At 41.5% G+C, this 17,352-nt stretch overlaps 1 protein-coding gene across 6 annotated transcripts in view; it reads right to left on the bottom strand.

Moving 5' to 3' along the window:
• The window catches only part of LOC121598294 (protein O-mannosyl-transferase Tmtc3), a 154,060-nt gene that overhangs the window by 123,571 nt on the left and 13,137 nt on the right, over positions 1-17,352 (bottom strand). For all 6 annotated transcript variants that reach the window (XM_041924910.1, XM_041924915.1, XM_041924914.1 and 3 more), the window contains one exon: positions 14,029-14,395. In XM_041924910.1, the coding sequence (XP_041780844.1) occupies positions 14,029-14,214 (186 nt within the window). In that variant the 5' untranslated portion in view covers positions 14,215-14,395. The remainder of the gene's footprint in view (positions 1-14,028; positions 14,396-17,352) is intronic.

The following is a 17,352-nucleotide window of genomic DNA, read 5'->3' as shown; positions in this document are numbered from 1 at the left end:
CTGTATCGATTTGGAATTTTTGCCCTGCACAACCGAAAGCAGCGAAAAAAAAAAAATCACATCAGTAGCAAACAGTCCGCCAACAGAGCAAAGCCGACCGTAACGAACGCCATTTGTTTAAGCCCCATCACCAATATCAGCGTTTCGGTCAGCGTACTGGACACGAATGAAACGAAAACAGTACCAACCGACCGGTAGTAGGATGAAAACAAGAGAAAAAAAATCCACTAACACACACACAAACTCAACTTCAACAAGCACCAAAATGAAACGAAATGGTACCTATTTTGCGTTGTTTTGTGGGCTGGAAGGACGTTCGCACACGGGATAAGTGTGCATCCGTGCGGAAAAAACAAACCCCTCCATACGCTGGATAGGTGGTGGTGGTAAAGAACGCGACTCGAGTGGAGGTGTTGCTGGTGGTAACGGTGGCTGAACATTTTCTGCTGGACGAAAATAATCAAATACTAGAATAAACACATCGCCTCTATCATTTCCGGCTGGCCCAGGTTTTGGTTCGGCTGACTGAATCAACATCGTGCCACTCTCATTGTATACTGCGCGAAGTATGTGTGTGTAGATGTTTTGGTGGGAAAATATGATGCTGCTTGTATTCAATCCGAACACTTGCGTATGTGTGTAAACGTGAGCCAAAGTGAGGTGCAAAAACTATGAACCTGTAGTTCCGCTGTTTTTGTTGTTATTGTTATTTGCTGTGCTCGTACGGTATGGTTTTCTTCGTGCCATTTTCCGCTCACTGTTGTTATTATTGTTGTGAAAGTCGCTGGTGGTTTTTTTTTTGTTACCTTCATGTGCATGTATGGGGCGACACTGGCGCGCATTGTGATCAACGCAATCCCCTGGCAAGCCGGAAATGTACGTGGTCAAATTTCCAACACCATCAGCAGCATTGGCACACAATAGGTAGAATGTGCCGAAACTATGTGGAATCGAAAATTCAGGCATGAATGGATTGTTTTCTACCATCGAACGGTACGATGAGCTTTCTTGGTGGGCAATGTTAATGTGCAATTGGCAAAAATTCGTGTTTTTGTCAGTTAAGTTCCAGATCAAAACAGAGGAACAGCAAAATATTCTATACATTGATCATCGGTTGTTGTTGTGAATGACAAAACGTAAACCAAATGAGACTCTTTGCGTTGAGCACAAAATTGCTTTCCGATTGATTACTCTAATATCTCACGCAACTTGTTTTAAGAATATTTAAATATGTAGCAACTATGAAAGCATACAGAAAACCTTTCCCAATGGTTCACACATATTAGGAACAAAAAAAGCGCAACATCACGAAACGAATGATGGAAAGGATGATGCAAATGATGAAAAAAAAAAAGAAAAACCCCTTACTACAAAACTAAGATTCGAGACACATACACACAAAAAAGGCCTACTTGCAAGCTTCCAACCAGAAGATCGAAACACTCACACCCACCCGACTGCGAACCGGATCAACCCGAATTTCCGACAGTCGTCTGCCACATCCTGCATCATTCGGTGCAGCAGTAGGTAGTGCATCCCGGTGTGCTTATGATCTACAGTTTTTGTCCTTGCCTCAACAATCCTTTTATCTATGCTTACGCCTAAGCGTACACCCAAACTCTGATGATTCCGAGATTCATATCTCAACACTGCCGGTACATTTGCACGGTTACCAGCCAACCCGCAGCATAACGGATGCAAACCAAACCAATCACTTCCGGGACCAAAGTACCGCGGGGGGGGGGGGAGGAAAACAACGACGATGACTTGCAGTACAAAGAAAACACCACTAGCCTTGCCTGCACGTACCAACCACTGTTTTATTTTCCATTTGCGTTCCGTCCGAACGTTGTCTGTTTCCATTTTGCACCTTCGGGTGGAGAAAATGAGCACAAACAATCACGTGCATGTGACGGGCCAAGATGCAGGGGAACCAAAAACGAAGAAGAAAAGGAAGAAAACAACAAGCTTTCGATTTTTGCTTCACTAATGTGCGGTTAGTATGAGGAGGAGCTTGTGTCCTGTACGCCGTGTGTCGTATGGCAGACCCCGGCAGCGCTAGCACAAAACTACCAGGTTTTTTTCCATTTCCAGTCCAGACACTGCTCCAAAACCAAACTTTAATCCGATCAGTGTTTGGTGTCGTTGGAACCACAGCTAACAATTTTCTCGACGGGAGGATGGCGAAGGGTTTGGAGATACCTTTCGGCGTGAGATGCATGAGTCGAAGAGAAAAGAAAAGGAAAAAACTGCGACCATAAGGACATTAGATCTGTGCATGAAACCTTATTTTCAAGCCAAAAAAAGTGAGAGAATCGTACAGATGTGGAGACGAACCACATCGCACACTCGCTCACAAATACCGGTATGAATTATTCATCTTAGGAGTTTTTGGAGAATGCATCAGATACGCCACATCACTTATGATTGCGGGAAGATTGGAAAGGATTTCCGGTGCCTGATCTCTGAAGTGCCATGCACTCACACAGGTGGAGCAGCTGAAGGAAGAAGAAAAGGAAGGTTGGTGATGGAAGTAGTACCCAACAAACAAAAAAAGTACAGCACTAGAGCGATTCTGCAAATGGAACGCGCGATAGAACGGGGAATTGAATGACACGTTCCAAAAGCACACTGACGGACACTGCCCGGAAACTGGAAGTGTTCGTGCAGGAAGCTGGTAACAGCTGGAGATGAAGGGCAAATATATTTTATTTTGAAGAGACAAAGAGAGCTCCCTTTCTAACGAAGTATAGACTCTCAGACGTAAATCATTCAGAATTTTAAAAAGTATGAGATACATTCTAATTAAGCGCACGACATCAGGAAACTAGCATTATGAACAAAAAGATGTTATGATTGTGTATGCTGAGTGGTGACCACAATAATTAAAATATTATACTCTGTCATACTGTGCACTTCTTTTTCATGTGGTTAAGATGACATAAAACAACACACAGTAAGTTTCAGTAATTTACGTTGATAAGCTTTCAAAATTGATTATTATAATGGTACGAAATACATAACAAATACAGCAGTCGTTGCAACAGTTACAAAACAGGTTAACATGCCAGATATTGTCGATTTCGCACAGACTGTGTGCCAAGTTATTTATAGTTTCCTATAAAATCCTTTAGTATGGAGTGATATCGAGAAAACCCCTACGTGAAGTTAATGCAAATGCTAGTTCTTTGTCTTAGAAACTTCCGATGAGTAGTTAAAAAGTTTGCTCCATCTATTGAAATGACTGATAATTAGATCCTAGCTACGTAAAACACATTTGCTGCTAGTCCCGCAATAAACGTTCATGTTTGGTTTCTTTTTTTTTCAATCAAAACCCAACTCAATCACGCCTTTATCTTCACTGTCGTGTTCACGATTCTTTGTTCTAGTCGTCTTTGGTATCGTTTCTACTTATCGCAAAAGAAATCCCAGCTGTCAGTAGTATAATTATGCTGAGGATAGGCATGGTGTTGTTTTAACGAGTGCAAAGTCGTTGTACATAGTAATTTTCACCTCACTCTTGTGCGGGGTAGATCACCCCACCGGGTGCCCTTCGGTTGAGGACAGATAATCGGGACAAAAGTCTAGAGAACGCTTAACACAACGAACTTTTTGTTGGGACGAATATTGGACACGGAAGTGATTTGGAAGCGTAAGTATTTTTCAAGAACTTTAGGTTTGTTTTGCTAACGTACCCGCTGGTCGAAGGAGTTGCCAGGAAGGGATCTTTCCATACAAACAACTTTCCCCATCGTGACGGCAGACGATTGGAACTGAAATTAACTTAATCTTTCCTTCGTGGAAAATCAAGGTAAGGCAAATTGCGCGGTTTGTACGCCGAACAATCCCATGGGCGCGAGATTGTGCTTCATTCGGTCCATATGCTGTGAGAGAAAGTTTACTTATTTTGTGAGATTAGTGGTGGCTCGGTAATAGCTATATTACCGTTTTTATCGGTACTGAATTAAATATGTTCGAGATTATTGCGGAATGAACAATGAAATAATATTTTGCAAATAGAAATAGAATAACATGCTTAAAAAAATGCAAAAAAAAAATTCTAAACTGACTCATTGAAATCATTGTTACAATTAAAATAAACTGAACACGCCATTAAACTATTTATTGTGGGGAAGTAACACTATAAAGAAAGTTTCATACGCAGGTAAAAATCATTTAACGATGTGTTCTGCATCATATTCACGATACTTTGGAATCGTGCAATGAAATAAACACTCACACAACACAGCCGCACAAAACTCTTAACGTAACAGGTGTTTGCAAATGACATTCTCGTCGACCTATTTCGTTTCTCCACGATAACCGTCTGTCTGTCACAATTAAATGAAAGCCACTCTCTACTGGTATACTGTAAATATTGAAACATTGGAGAGGGAGTCACAACATAAAGAACGAAACAAAAAACTCTAAATAAAATGTACACAACACGCTCCAGATTTTCTGCGGGCAAATAACACTGGCCCATGCATAAACATTCTATGCGCATCGTTCTGCTCTCGGGCACATTAACTTTAAGCATATACAATGTATCCCCATGCCTGCTCCCCCATTGCTTTGGTTTTAGTCTAAGCTTTACTGTGTGCGTGGTGGTGTGTGCATGTATATGCGTTGGTATAGCACCAAAGGTCGATCTCGGGTACACGGTAGAGCGAACAAATTTCAACTTTTATGGCAATGTATATTTACACAGGCAAACCTCCACCATCACCACCATGCGTCACTGTCCACATTAATATGTTTATGTTTGCTTGATAAATTTATCGCTTAGTTAATTGCTAATTTACTCCAAATCAAACAATCATTACTTATTAGGTAGGCCAATATTACAACCGGTGGAAAAGCTTGTTTAGCTAAGGAGGAAAACGGTGCGACGGCATCAGCTGTAATGCATCAAGTGCCGATCGGGAATGCGAAAACATTCGGTTTAATATGAAACGCTTATAGCAGCGTGTGGGCTATTATTTAATTTGCGTTTATTATTTTTTTTATTTCACCACAAAAAGGGCATCACCTTAAATTAACATTGAATTTAAAGCGTAAAACACCAGGCGCCTCCATGTGATCGAATGACCACTTTACACTTTTGTTCACAGCACTCTCAGTAAAAACTTAGTTGTAATATATGAAGTATACACATTATTACAATAAATGCATTTCAAAACGTATGATAACAATAAAACTTGAAAAATAAATCCGGGTAATTGCTTACGCAAGCTTCAATTACATTTGATTAAAAGCTAAATAAAACCATGGCTACCATACCTTGACGATAACTTAATTAAACAAAATAAGATAAACCTAGAACTACGCATACATAGTTTATCGTAAAAGCTTTCCTATACACCACTTTCGCGTGCTCATCATATGTATGCTCGAATGAGAGCGCGTGCAAATTCGACGACAAAAAGCTCCACAAACCTCATTCATTACGATGGAATGTGCGACATGAAAGAATTCATTAGATGAATCTAAAAACACTGAAATGGAACAGGCCACAAAACATGGACAGGCAAGAAGGGGGGCAATCGAGTGAAGCAAGTGAGTCTCGTTTTCATCGCTCTATTGAAGCAAATGACAATTCTCTTCAGTCTTCAAACTGCACCCATGCCTTCAAATACCAACTAGTACGCCAAAGATAGCGTCCAATTAGGTGCGGTGTGGAAATGAGTTGTGCCATTCGAATGAGCCAGCCTTCGCAAATAGAATTTCCCTCTCGTCTGCCACACATACCGCCCCACTCACAGAGACACATTCAAGCCTTGACGAGCAATCTAGAGCGACGGAGATTTGCTCTTAATTTGAGATCCTTTGCGTAGAAAACGTGCCCGCTTTTTGCAACACGAATAACGTCTCGTGGGGCGAATGATGGGCTTTTGATTATCACATGTCTCATTAGGCATAATGGGGACGCGTCGGGTGGCTCCGGCTCTAATTAGAAGTAATGTTGGAGTGAAAAAGTAAGACATTTCAATGTCCTAGATTTTAGTTTGCACATGGCGAAATAAAAAAAAACACTCACACACACAAACACCAAATGTCTGCCTCAGTGACGTGGCATAATTGCGCGAAAAAGAATGTGAGGGCTTGGGACTGTTCTTGCCGGTCGTTTCCTTTTAGGCTGGACGCGACTAGGCAGGCACGCTTGCACATTAATAAACCCACACACCTACACAAGCCATATACGATGGGAAAATGTAATCCAATTAAACGAAACCAAAATCACGGCTAATGAGGCACACACAAATCCGCTAAAAGTACGGCTTCGCAAGTAGACATGAGGCAAATCATGATGATGATGGGATTCATGTTAACCTTGTTCTTAAAGTAATCATGTTATAATGAATTTAAAAACCAAGAGCCAACGCTTTGGTGTTAATTGAAAACTTCATATCTGGATTGTTCGTTTCACGAATCAGCAAAAACAGCCATAGCGAATTTAATATCTTCAAATCTTGAGTCAAATTTCAATTCTTAAATCGAAACTGAAAGTCCAAATTGCTATTTTCATACCAGAACTTCATCAGAACTTTTGGTGAAAAATCGGATTTTAGAAAAACCGTGTTGAAATCATCTGGATCAAAGTTAAGGGATTACTATACCTAACACCACCACACGATGACTACGATTGCAGTTTATTACAAAAATCAAAAAAAAATTACTCATTTCTTCTTTTTTTCTTCAAAATGAACAAAACACACTCCTTTATGTATGCCAATTTAGCTCGTAATGACCCACCAGAAAAGTTGAATACCATTACTACGGAAAAAATTGACCACCTATAAGAGGATTTACCGTCGACCACCAACAGTGCTTAACCTTTCACTCCTAAGCACTCCATTAACTGGTTTGAGCTTTCGCAAGGCAAAGTGGTAGTTCATTACAATGAGTACTGCAGTCCCAGTGACTACGCCCCGTCATGTACACTTTTCCAACAACTTGCGTGACCTACGTTTGACACGCGCACAAATCAGAGTGGAAGAGTTTGAAATGGGGCCTTTCTAGTAGGGTCAATTTTTAAAAGTGCCGTGCTGAGACGACTTTCGCTTCCATTCCATACACACAAGTAACCAGACAAGTGTGCTTTACGTTTCACCATGCAGTAAAGAATAATTACTACTAATTTCAGAGCACCACGCTGGCACATAACACCACTTTGGTCGCGTTTATCTTCACTCATTCAAACACCGAAGGTGTGCTTATCAACGTTTGCCGAGATAAGCTTTAAAATATTTGCACGATTTACCAAGCCCGCAGGGGCAGAATGCGACATGAACGCTGTTTGTGAACTCTCCTTTTCTTTTTATTACCATTTCTCTACGCAACGGTGGTAAAATTTAATAGGACACTCTTTTTATACACTTTATTTTAAATTTTCCGTTTTTAAGATTTTCTTCTGCGCAAGCATAAAACTCCTCTCGCTGTTGCACTTTCGTGCTTAAATAACGGCACTGAAACGATTGGCCAAACCTATAAACCAATTTATTTTTATAGTTACTTCTGCGGAAAAGGCTTTCGTTAGCCGGGCAGTGAAAATTGCCCTGTGGTGAGCCTAAGTTAGCCGGAAGGACCGACCTTGCCCAATCTTGCCCAGTATCCATTACACCATGATGATCGTTGGATGGTCGCTTTCTCGCGCTACCACCATTTCATGCTCATGAATGGTTAATGTTTTGGCATCATCGTTTTGTTCCACTCAGCGGAAGCACACGCAAAATAGAGCTTACTGCCAGGGCAATGGCGTTTGTTCGATATATACAGTAGTGAAAGATTCGTTGCTGGTTCCGCTAATGATTTTCTTACCGCAATTCAATTGAGGTAGTCGGAGTTGTCATTAAAATTAAGCATACCAAAATGAAAAATAAGTCAACGAATGTTATTCGTCGAATCATGGGGGCAATTTTTACCTGTGTCTAGCTGTTTTTGAAAGTTTACTGTGTTTTTTTTTAAATTTTGTTTCGCAAAGGTTTAAAAAAACATTTGGCAATGGAGAAGCATTGCTGCCATGGTCTTAATGCAGTCAAATCGTAATGCGTGACGGAATAAAGCTTAAAAAACACAGCTGTAGAATTAAAGTAATGTGAACAACAAATTTATTGCAGACAATGAAAAACAAACATTAAAGTGCTTGTCCACTGGGCTGTGCATATCATAGAACGATGAAAACATAAATTATTAAAAAAAAACTTTTATTCGATTTATTTGATTTATTATTCATATGACAATTAACCCTTTATTTTATTAACCTTTAAAAGTATTTTGCTGAGTCACTTGTATTCTAAAACAAATGTGTTGTTCAGGTATAAATAACAAACTAATTTAAAAAAAATTGCATTACATATCAAATTACGTTCATTTTACGTTCGTTGCGAGTTTAAATGTAGAATGCCTTTCAACGACACTGATGTTTAACCCAGTTAATTAACATTTCTTGGTAAGCTAACCTACAACAGGAAGAACAAGCTAGGAACGATATCATTCCAAGCAGAGGAAGCGGAGAGCTGTGGTACATACAACAAATTTATATCAAAACCATTTGCATTACTACCTCTTTCCAAGAGTGTACCGAAGCAACAACTTCACACCACCACCGTTCCTTTTGCATATGCAGGTAACGCTAAATTGAAACACATTTTGTAGTAATCATTGTAGTGGGAGGAGTAACAGTATCGAATCTCCTTAATCAAATCAAGGGACACCTGGAGCGACAGGGCACAGCACAACAGTGGAAGGAGAGAGGTGGATGTGTGGTTACCGACAAGATTCATCGGCGCCGCACCCAGCCATCGAGCGACTCATCCCTGTCGTATACCGACTCATCTCTGTCAAGCCACCACAGCCCGAAACGAGATTTTCGGTCGCGATCCATCACGCAAGACGTGAGTGTGCGGAACCCGCCTGATTAAATCTTCATCATGCGCTGGCTGCATCGGCTTTTCGCATCGATGACGAAATTGATTCCGTCAATTTTCTTCACCCAGCATCCGGCAGTGCCCCGCACTTCGTTGACGCGTAATACCCCTTGGGCCGACCTGTCAGCAAACGTGTCCCGTGACTGTCACCCGTTTGACGAGCAACGCTGACGCAAGCAGACGGAGCAGACTCAATCTTGAGAGTCACGCATCTTGTGCACAAATTTTCGTCCCAATCGATGGGTTTTGTGCCGAAGGGTGAACGGAGAAGAGAATAGCCTTTTCACGTGCTCGATGCGCAAAATGCGTCGCGTACGAAGTTTTACATCGGTGGCACATTCACGTACACAAATGGGTGCTTTTACATATTTTGCTTAGTTCCATTGTTGCGTTGAATGAAATGAAAGTGAACATGTCACGATGAGTTTGTGGTAAAACGAAGGACAAACAACATTTGTTATTTGCGTATGTGTGTCTTTTTTCTCCTGTTCTTGGCGAATTAACATGAATGTCATTAGCGATCGAATGAAATGTCATTAGAAATCAGCAATGAGAGTATCATTCGATAGAGTTTTTTATCAGATGAGCATTATATTATAAACATTTGAGGATTATCAAACTTTAGTCAGTTTTAAGTCAAATCGCACTATGAAAACCGATAAAAAACAGTATGAAACCTAAACCAAATTTACTGAAGTTTGAATCTGTAATGTACATTAAATATTCCACACGGAAGTGTATAACTGGCAGCGACTAATTTTTACCCTTCAAACAAGCTCAGCACGTCACTACCTACCACCCTACCCTGTCGATACAAACCCGCCAAAGTAAAACCATCAATCTAGCGCCTTAGCGTCCCGCTCTGATATTACACGCATTCTGCCGGAATGAATGAACTTCCGAACGGAAAAGACCGACATCCGCCGTTGAAACAGAAAATGGAAACAGAGCATGAAAAGCATGTTTTGTAATTTTGCAAAGAAGCGAACATGTTTATGTTCGTGACATTTTTCTAAGGGAATACCAAAAAAACACCCACCCAAGACAAGACGCAATGTTTGTCGAACAAGCGAATGAACAGAGAAAATTTGGTATACAGCACTGACGGGAGAGATATAAATTTTCTCGTACACACAAACATAGCACCAGTACATTTAATAAGAAGGTCACCTACTTTACACAGAGTAATCGAACGTGGAACTTTTTCGGCCCACACAGAAAGGGAAACGGTACCGATGGATCGTTGTAGGTGCTTCATTTTTTCTCGCAATACATTGTTTCACATTTTCAAAGGTGGCTTTCGCTCGCTCTTCTGCCGGCCAGAAACAGAAAAATTTAAAGAAAAAAAACGAAACAAAGACAAAAAAAGCATGCAACATTCATGGTGGAATGATTATGTTTCTCGGTTGAATGGTATTTCCCGTATATAGAGGCACAGTGAGTCTTATAGGAAAGCGACATTACCGAAAAGTAAACGACGGTACACACAAACACACACAAGCTCACAAAGCTGGCACCGAATTCTGGGAACGAGATCCCTTTCCAAAAGGAGCAAGCCTCCCCCCGCGAGAGGCACACGTGGCTAAAGGACACATCTTTTAATATACCCGCGTTGTAAGTCGCTGTGGAGCACCTCACTGCTTCCACCACAAAAGAAGAGTCTTTTTTCCTATTTTAGCATTTGCTACATCAGCATCCTGTCACCTCCTTACAAAGAACAAAGCAAAAAAAAAACACCACTCGTGAGCATTTTCGTGAAGCTCACGCGGAAATATTCTCCACGCCTATTTTCGTAGTGTGAGTTGGTGCGAAGCGGGGACGCATGTCACAACCACGTGTCACTTAAGGCGCTGTTTCACTCGGAAAAACGCGCACCTGAAAGACAAAAAAATCCTTCACTCCCCCTACCATCTTCGCGTCCAGGGATGCGAAACCTCCCTAGAGGAAGGTGGAACTACCGTTGGCACACGGTCGCCACGGCGTGCCTGGGAATTTAATGTGATAAAAGCAAAAGAAAATGGAACGGAAGCGACACATTAAAGCTGTGGCACTTCTTCTGCATCACCTCCATTCGGTCCCGCACAACTGTCGCGCACTACACACACACACTCAAAATAGAACTCCCTTCTTCTCACGTGTGGAGGGAGACACGGCGCGCGCGTTCTCTCGAGCGTGAGAAGCAATATTTCTCTGTCATTTATGTTTTACTTATGCATGCAGCTTACGCAGAGAGTCTTGTGCACCTTCCCCCGTGTGGGTGTTGATTTTTTATTTTTCCTTTACATTTCCCTTTGTTCTTTGATGGCACGGCAGTGTCGCACAAAAGTACACAAATAATCGCTGTGGTAAGACTTTAAACGCCTGGCTTCCTTTATAGAAAGGCTGGGAGGATGACGCACGCACCCCTTGTAATGGGGAGTGATTTGTCACATTCGCTTACTTTGCGTGCAACTTTGCTTCTGACACAATTATCAAATTATTCGACATGATTACCCCAGGCGGTGTCTAATAGAACCCATCCTCGGTGAAATGAGAAGTCATTAATAGTGGGATTAATCGAAGCATGATAATACATAAACCAGGCCACGCTAATGACGAATGCAAACGGGAGCATTTACCTAACGAATAGTACGAAGAATATTTTCACAATCACGGGTTAACGAATAGATCGTTAGTAGAAAATGCCAAAACGGACATCAAAGGCCATACGCTCAAATAAGAAGTAGATATTTTTATTCTCTTCGTCAGAAAACCGAGGAAACCAAACAAAATAAGTCGTGCACTCAAACAAACTACCTCGCACCCTCGATACACTCAATTTTGATTATCCACTAGAACGAGATCAATCAATTTTATTCATTCCTTCATTGCTTTGGCCCGGCTGTCCTCGAATCATCAATTCACCCCGATACAAAACACTTCGACAATCACCAGATTGCGAGCAAATAAAATCATAAAACTTACTCAAACGCACGCACGACGCACCCGCATGTACATGCTTTAGCCAAATCGATTGAAAGCCCTGATCAACCTGAGGATTCGTCAGCAACAACGATAAAAACCGGGCATTCAAATCATCGAACGGAAACGAAGGAAAAATGGGAATCATCGTACTGTGCTATAATAAAGGCTGCAAAAGTTCGTAAATTGGAGAAAGCAAATACGACTCAGGCATCGCGCACCCTACGCAATTCCCACTGTTTTGGAGCCAAAGAGGAGTGCAAAAAATATCCCCCTCGCAGAACATTTCGACATAATTCTAATTAATTGGAAGAAATCAATAAGAATGAATAAGTGATGCTCGAAAAATGTGTATAGCTTTCCACCCACAAACCACTCTGCCTCCCTTTTTTCCAGCTGAAACCAGAGGGAACATATTTCCAACAAAAATAATTGGAATCCAATGAAGACGGTGGGGGCACACCATCACATTAATTTTTTTTTTTCCAGTATAACGAAGTATCTCAACTCCCACACCACATACACATGGTACACATTTGTTGGCTTCATTTTTATTTAATTAATAAAACAGCATTAGAACTGATTTCGGTGTGTCCACTTTTTGACCGTTCGCATAGAGTGCTTCGGATCTGGCACGCTAAAGTAGAATTCTAGCAAAAGCGTTAGTTACGCTCAAACCATATGACGAGGAAGCGGAAAGACTGAGAACATTAAATTCCGTTTTAGTTGGCAAATGTTTGCCGGAAACTGGGAAATCCCGATACTCCAAATGCCAAGTCACCGGCGGTAGCTCGATTTCATCCCTTTCAGCCGCCCCAAAAATAAGCGCTATGAATAATGCATAGCTGCGAACGGACCTTGTAGTATCGAACTAGCTTGCGGAGCAAAACGGGAACGCGGTAGGCCCAGGGCTTCAATATATATATATATTAAAAAAAAAAAACAAATATATATATATATGTACCGACTGTGCCTCACACATATCGACACAAACACGCACCGGGTCATCCGCCAAGGGAGCAGATCAGTGCCATGGGGAGACTCGTGCAGAATATTTAACACCGTTGGCCCGGTGAAGAACAACCGTCCGGCCGTAAATGGTACTGCTGGTTCCTTCCTAGGTCGGTTTTCTCCCGGGAACTGTCCTTTCGGGGCTGTTTTGTGCATGTTTCCAGGCTTATTTTATTTGTTGAAGGTTCGGTATTTTGATGACAACTGCTGTCGGCTCGTTGAAAATTGGTTACCCCGTTTCGCACGGATTGGAATGGACGAAAAAGTCACCAAAGCGAAGGGATTACATCGAAAATGATACCGTCATCACTGTAAGCTTAAAAATGACATTTTGTACTGAGTAGGTTTTTTTCTTCTTCAAAGCTTTCTCACAGTGTAAGAAACTAAATGTGGGAAATATAAATTCCACAAACCGCATGATGAGGGTTCTGTGGTTACTCAAAATGAATGGTATGTATTGAGTGCAAAACCTTAAAAAAATATGTTTTTGGTTGATACAATAACATGAAGTTATTGGTACAAAAAAAAACATTTCTACTTTAATCAATCAATTAAACTCAACAGTCTTCTAGGAGTCTATCGCTAAGCTTGTAGTTCATCTTTCAACTAGATTTCACGGTATACTCTATAAGTAATGAAACATTCCCAGCAAAACAGCATAGGAATGACACAACTTTACATGAAGATCGGAAAGCCCAGCTTGTTACTAACTCCTGCAGCCGGATCGATAGCTACACCAACACCAATTCTTGTTCTCACGTGTTCAAACACCACAGACCTCGTTCATGGTCCCTGAACCGGTCCATGGGTTTGCGTATGAGTATGGGTGTGTGCCCAGGAAAGGTAGTATGAATTTCCAATTTAATGGCCCCAATAATTTAGTACAGTATCGGTGCGTAAATTAAGGTGTGCTTGTAACCTAATCCTAGGGTGATTTTCGACTGCGGGATAGCTTCGCCTATGAAGCCGACCCTTACACCAAGGTTAAGTACACCTTGCACACCCTGCCAGGGAATGAAAGCAGGGCCACTCCCTCTGGCCAATGAAAATCGGATTTCAATCCATGGGACTTGTGCGATTACACACCGAAAAAAGCAGCAATAAAACCATCTGAAATAAAACTTACCTTGTACATCGGTGTGCCCCAGAAATCGTTGAGAAACACATTCTTGATCGAGGAGTGTGGTCGCAGGTCTCGATTCTCCTTGATAGCGCTGATGTCGTCGAACACGAAGCCACAGTTGAGACTGTTGTGGTAGCACAGCACGCACACCAGCGCGATAAGCGCCCCGTACAGATGATGGGTGGCCATTCCACAACGGACGTCTAGTGGGATTGGATGACCGAAAGTTAGGATCACCGGTTCGATGGGCGCATCAGCGATGGCAGGGCTCAAGATTTTCACCACCCAAGGACACTTTTCCCCGCAACGGATCGCACAACAATCGGCCCACAACAGTCGCCGCAACTGGTCGCGCACAGTTTAAACCAACCTGCAATGTAGGGAAAGAAGAAAGACGGATGGAGATTAGCAAGATTTTGTTGCACTTTTTCTTCGCCTTCTTTTTGTTCTATTTTGTTCCGTGCTTTCTTTTGCGATGGCAGCTGCTCTTCAATAGTGAAACGGCATTTGTTCGTCGAAAATATTATCCAGATTAAAATTTGACAACAAGACAAGCCACCGTTTAGGGCTTTCGCGTTTTCTTTTTTAACCGTCCAGAAATTGATTTTTTTAGCTTTCAAGAATGAAAAACTTTCTTTCTCACTCGACCAAGTATTTGTAAAAAATAAGGGGAAAAAGAAAATTTTAATCCAACGATATGGCCACACAATATGGTTCTTTCTTCGTCACTATAGCCTAGAGGCCAATTCCACAAACCACCAGCTTTGGGTCAAAACTTATTCTCTCCTCCTGAACTGTTTGCCGCGGGTAAACCGCGGTAAGATAGGGGAGTGCGTAATTTCTGCAGGAAAATCTCTGCTACGGCTTCATCGACCGCCCCTTGTCTGTCGGTGAAGTCGTTTTCCCTTGAGCAACTATGAACAAAAGGCTATCCTTACACTAAAACTACATGCAACACACACACACATATCTACAAACGTAAGTTTGCTCCTTTCTGTGGTGCTCCGTAAGAAAAGGATCGGTTTACATGGCGATGAAGAAAACAGAACTTTAGCTCAACCTGAGCCGTCGTGCTTTAAATTTGCCCAGCACGATTAAATCCCTCCGAAAGCAGCACAATAACACGATCTAGAAGACGAACCTTTTCTTAATAAGAAAATCATACGGCGAACAGGGGTTGGGACCGAGCGTCATAAAGCTGCATCGACCGCAGCAGGGCAACCATCATTGCGGTAAAACTAAGCAAGAGTGAATGGCTTGGGCCTGCTACAGTCCTGCTTGTACTTTGTGCACATTCTCGGTATTTTTGTTTTGTTTGATATGTGTACCAAACAATACCCTTCATTCAACATACGTGCCATTGCGTACGCATAATTTATACGCTGGCAGGGAAAATCTCTCCACAAAAGGTTACACTAACCGGTAGATATGTGGTCAAGAAATGAGAACTAGTATGTTTAATACGGATGAAGCTTATTTGAGGTATATTATGCATAAATCCCTCTGCAAGCAAAAGGTACACCTATCATTATTTTATTCCTCACTCTAAGTTCTGACATTTCTGATAAATTTAAAATAATGTCATAAAATTAAAAAAAAAATTCGGATACGGATGAGGCTCTGGAGGTTTCGCTGGGGCTCTGGGTCTAGGGCAGAAGTTTCGAGGCTTAGCTTTCTAACTAATTTCAGGAATTTTGTAATTCAGTTTAGTCTTACAATATTTAAAAGCGTTCAATTAAAACTCTTTCTAATTATCTACAATAAACAAACTTTAATGCAAACAAATGATTTGCCCTTTGTCACCAGCCTGTAAAGAACAAGACATTCAAACCACACAGGATCGCGTAGATTAGCGTTTCGTTTCCATGAATTTTTCGTGCTCGGGACCCATCGGGCATAATTATTTCCGTCATTAAATGATTGAAAGCATCGTTGCGCGCATGCCTCTTGCTCATTAATTTAAAGCCAATTACAAACTGTCATGCTTTCGCCGAGAACATCATCCGGAGCGGCTTGTGATGAGAAAACAACATTCTTACCACACAGTTTATCCAAAAAGAGAAGCACCACTTCATGCCACTCTTCATACTCATTCATTGTGCTGTTCTTTCGTTTTCTGAGCTACAGCGACCAGCCTACAAAAGAGCGGCTACATTTTTACCAACGCTAAATCCAAAGACATCCCCCATCTCTCACCTTGCTTTTGCTAAATAAACCTCCACCAGGCTTAAGTGAGCGGTATCTTGGATTTTTATTATTGAATCGCACGCAAATTCAACACATCCTCCACTTATCATCGCACGAAATCCACGTTCCATAACGTGAGCCGATTAAAGTTGAGAATTCTTTCCGCAATATGCATCATCTCCCGCGAGAAGCCAGTTTGTACAGGGTTTATACACATCACACTGGTTAGTGTGTGATGGTATGTGTGTTTGGCTGTGTAAGGGCAATTCTCCGGAAGTTGCGTACCGTTGACAAGCAACAGCACTTCCGGTGAACTTGATGCTCTTGCTGCTATCGTCAAACGGATGAAGTTGTACAAATTCCAGCAAACCCACGCGCCGGCTTCGAAGCGACCGGAACGTGAAAATACTGTAGAACAATTTCTGCTCTGGCTTTTGGAGTCTTTATCAGTTAAATGGTACGGTAAAGGCAAAAGCAACAATCCGCAAGGTTAGTGAGAGAGCAGCCATTTATCCCAGGGCAACCTATATTCTAGCTTTCTTTGTCAGTGTGTAAACCGAACGGTGCTGACGAAGAGGGATGCCAGATCTTAGCAAAATAGTTCAGCTTTAGTACAATGATTTTTAGTGGGCGATGAACTTTAGCTCTGCAGGTGAAAATCTACTCAGGGGAACGACCTACGCAGTCATATTGGCTTTTACAAAACTCTTAGACCCCCAACTGTTATAAGTGCACAATCAAACCACCATTTATTTATTTAAGCATTTATACCACCCTACAGCTTTTACAAAAATAAATGCTGATAAATTGATTGAAAAATTGGTAACAATAATAACTATCCCTCATTCTTTGCATATCATAACAGATTCCAAAATGTGGGACAGAAAACCCGTTAAGACATTCGCCGTTAATCGACATCAAACCAAGTGCCATAAAATGTGTTGTCAATCGATCTCAATTCTCCACCATTTTCAGAAAAAAATCCATCGATACAATTTAAAGTAAAGTTGCCATTATTTAACTAACGTTTTACTCTACCTATATTCACAGAAAAACGCTTCCGAAAAACGAGGGGACGACGACTAACGTACCAAACGCTAACTGACGATGTCCTTTTGCAAAGCATCACCAGAATCACGT

Source organism: Anopheles merus, chromosome 3L, assembly GCF_017562075.2.
Source record: "Anopheles merus strain MAF chromosome 3L, AmerM5.1, whole genome shotgun sequence".
In the NCBI taxonomy this organism is placed as follows: domain Eukaryota; kingdom Metazoa; phylum Arthropoda; class Insecta; order Diptera; family Culicidae; genus Anopheles; species Anopheles merus.
This window is presented reverse-complemented; position numbering and strand designations above follow the sequence as displayed.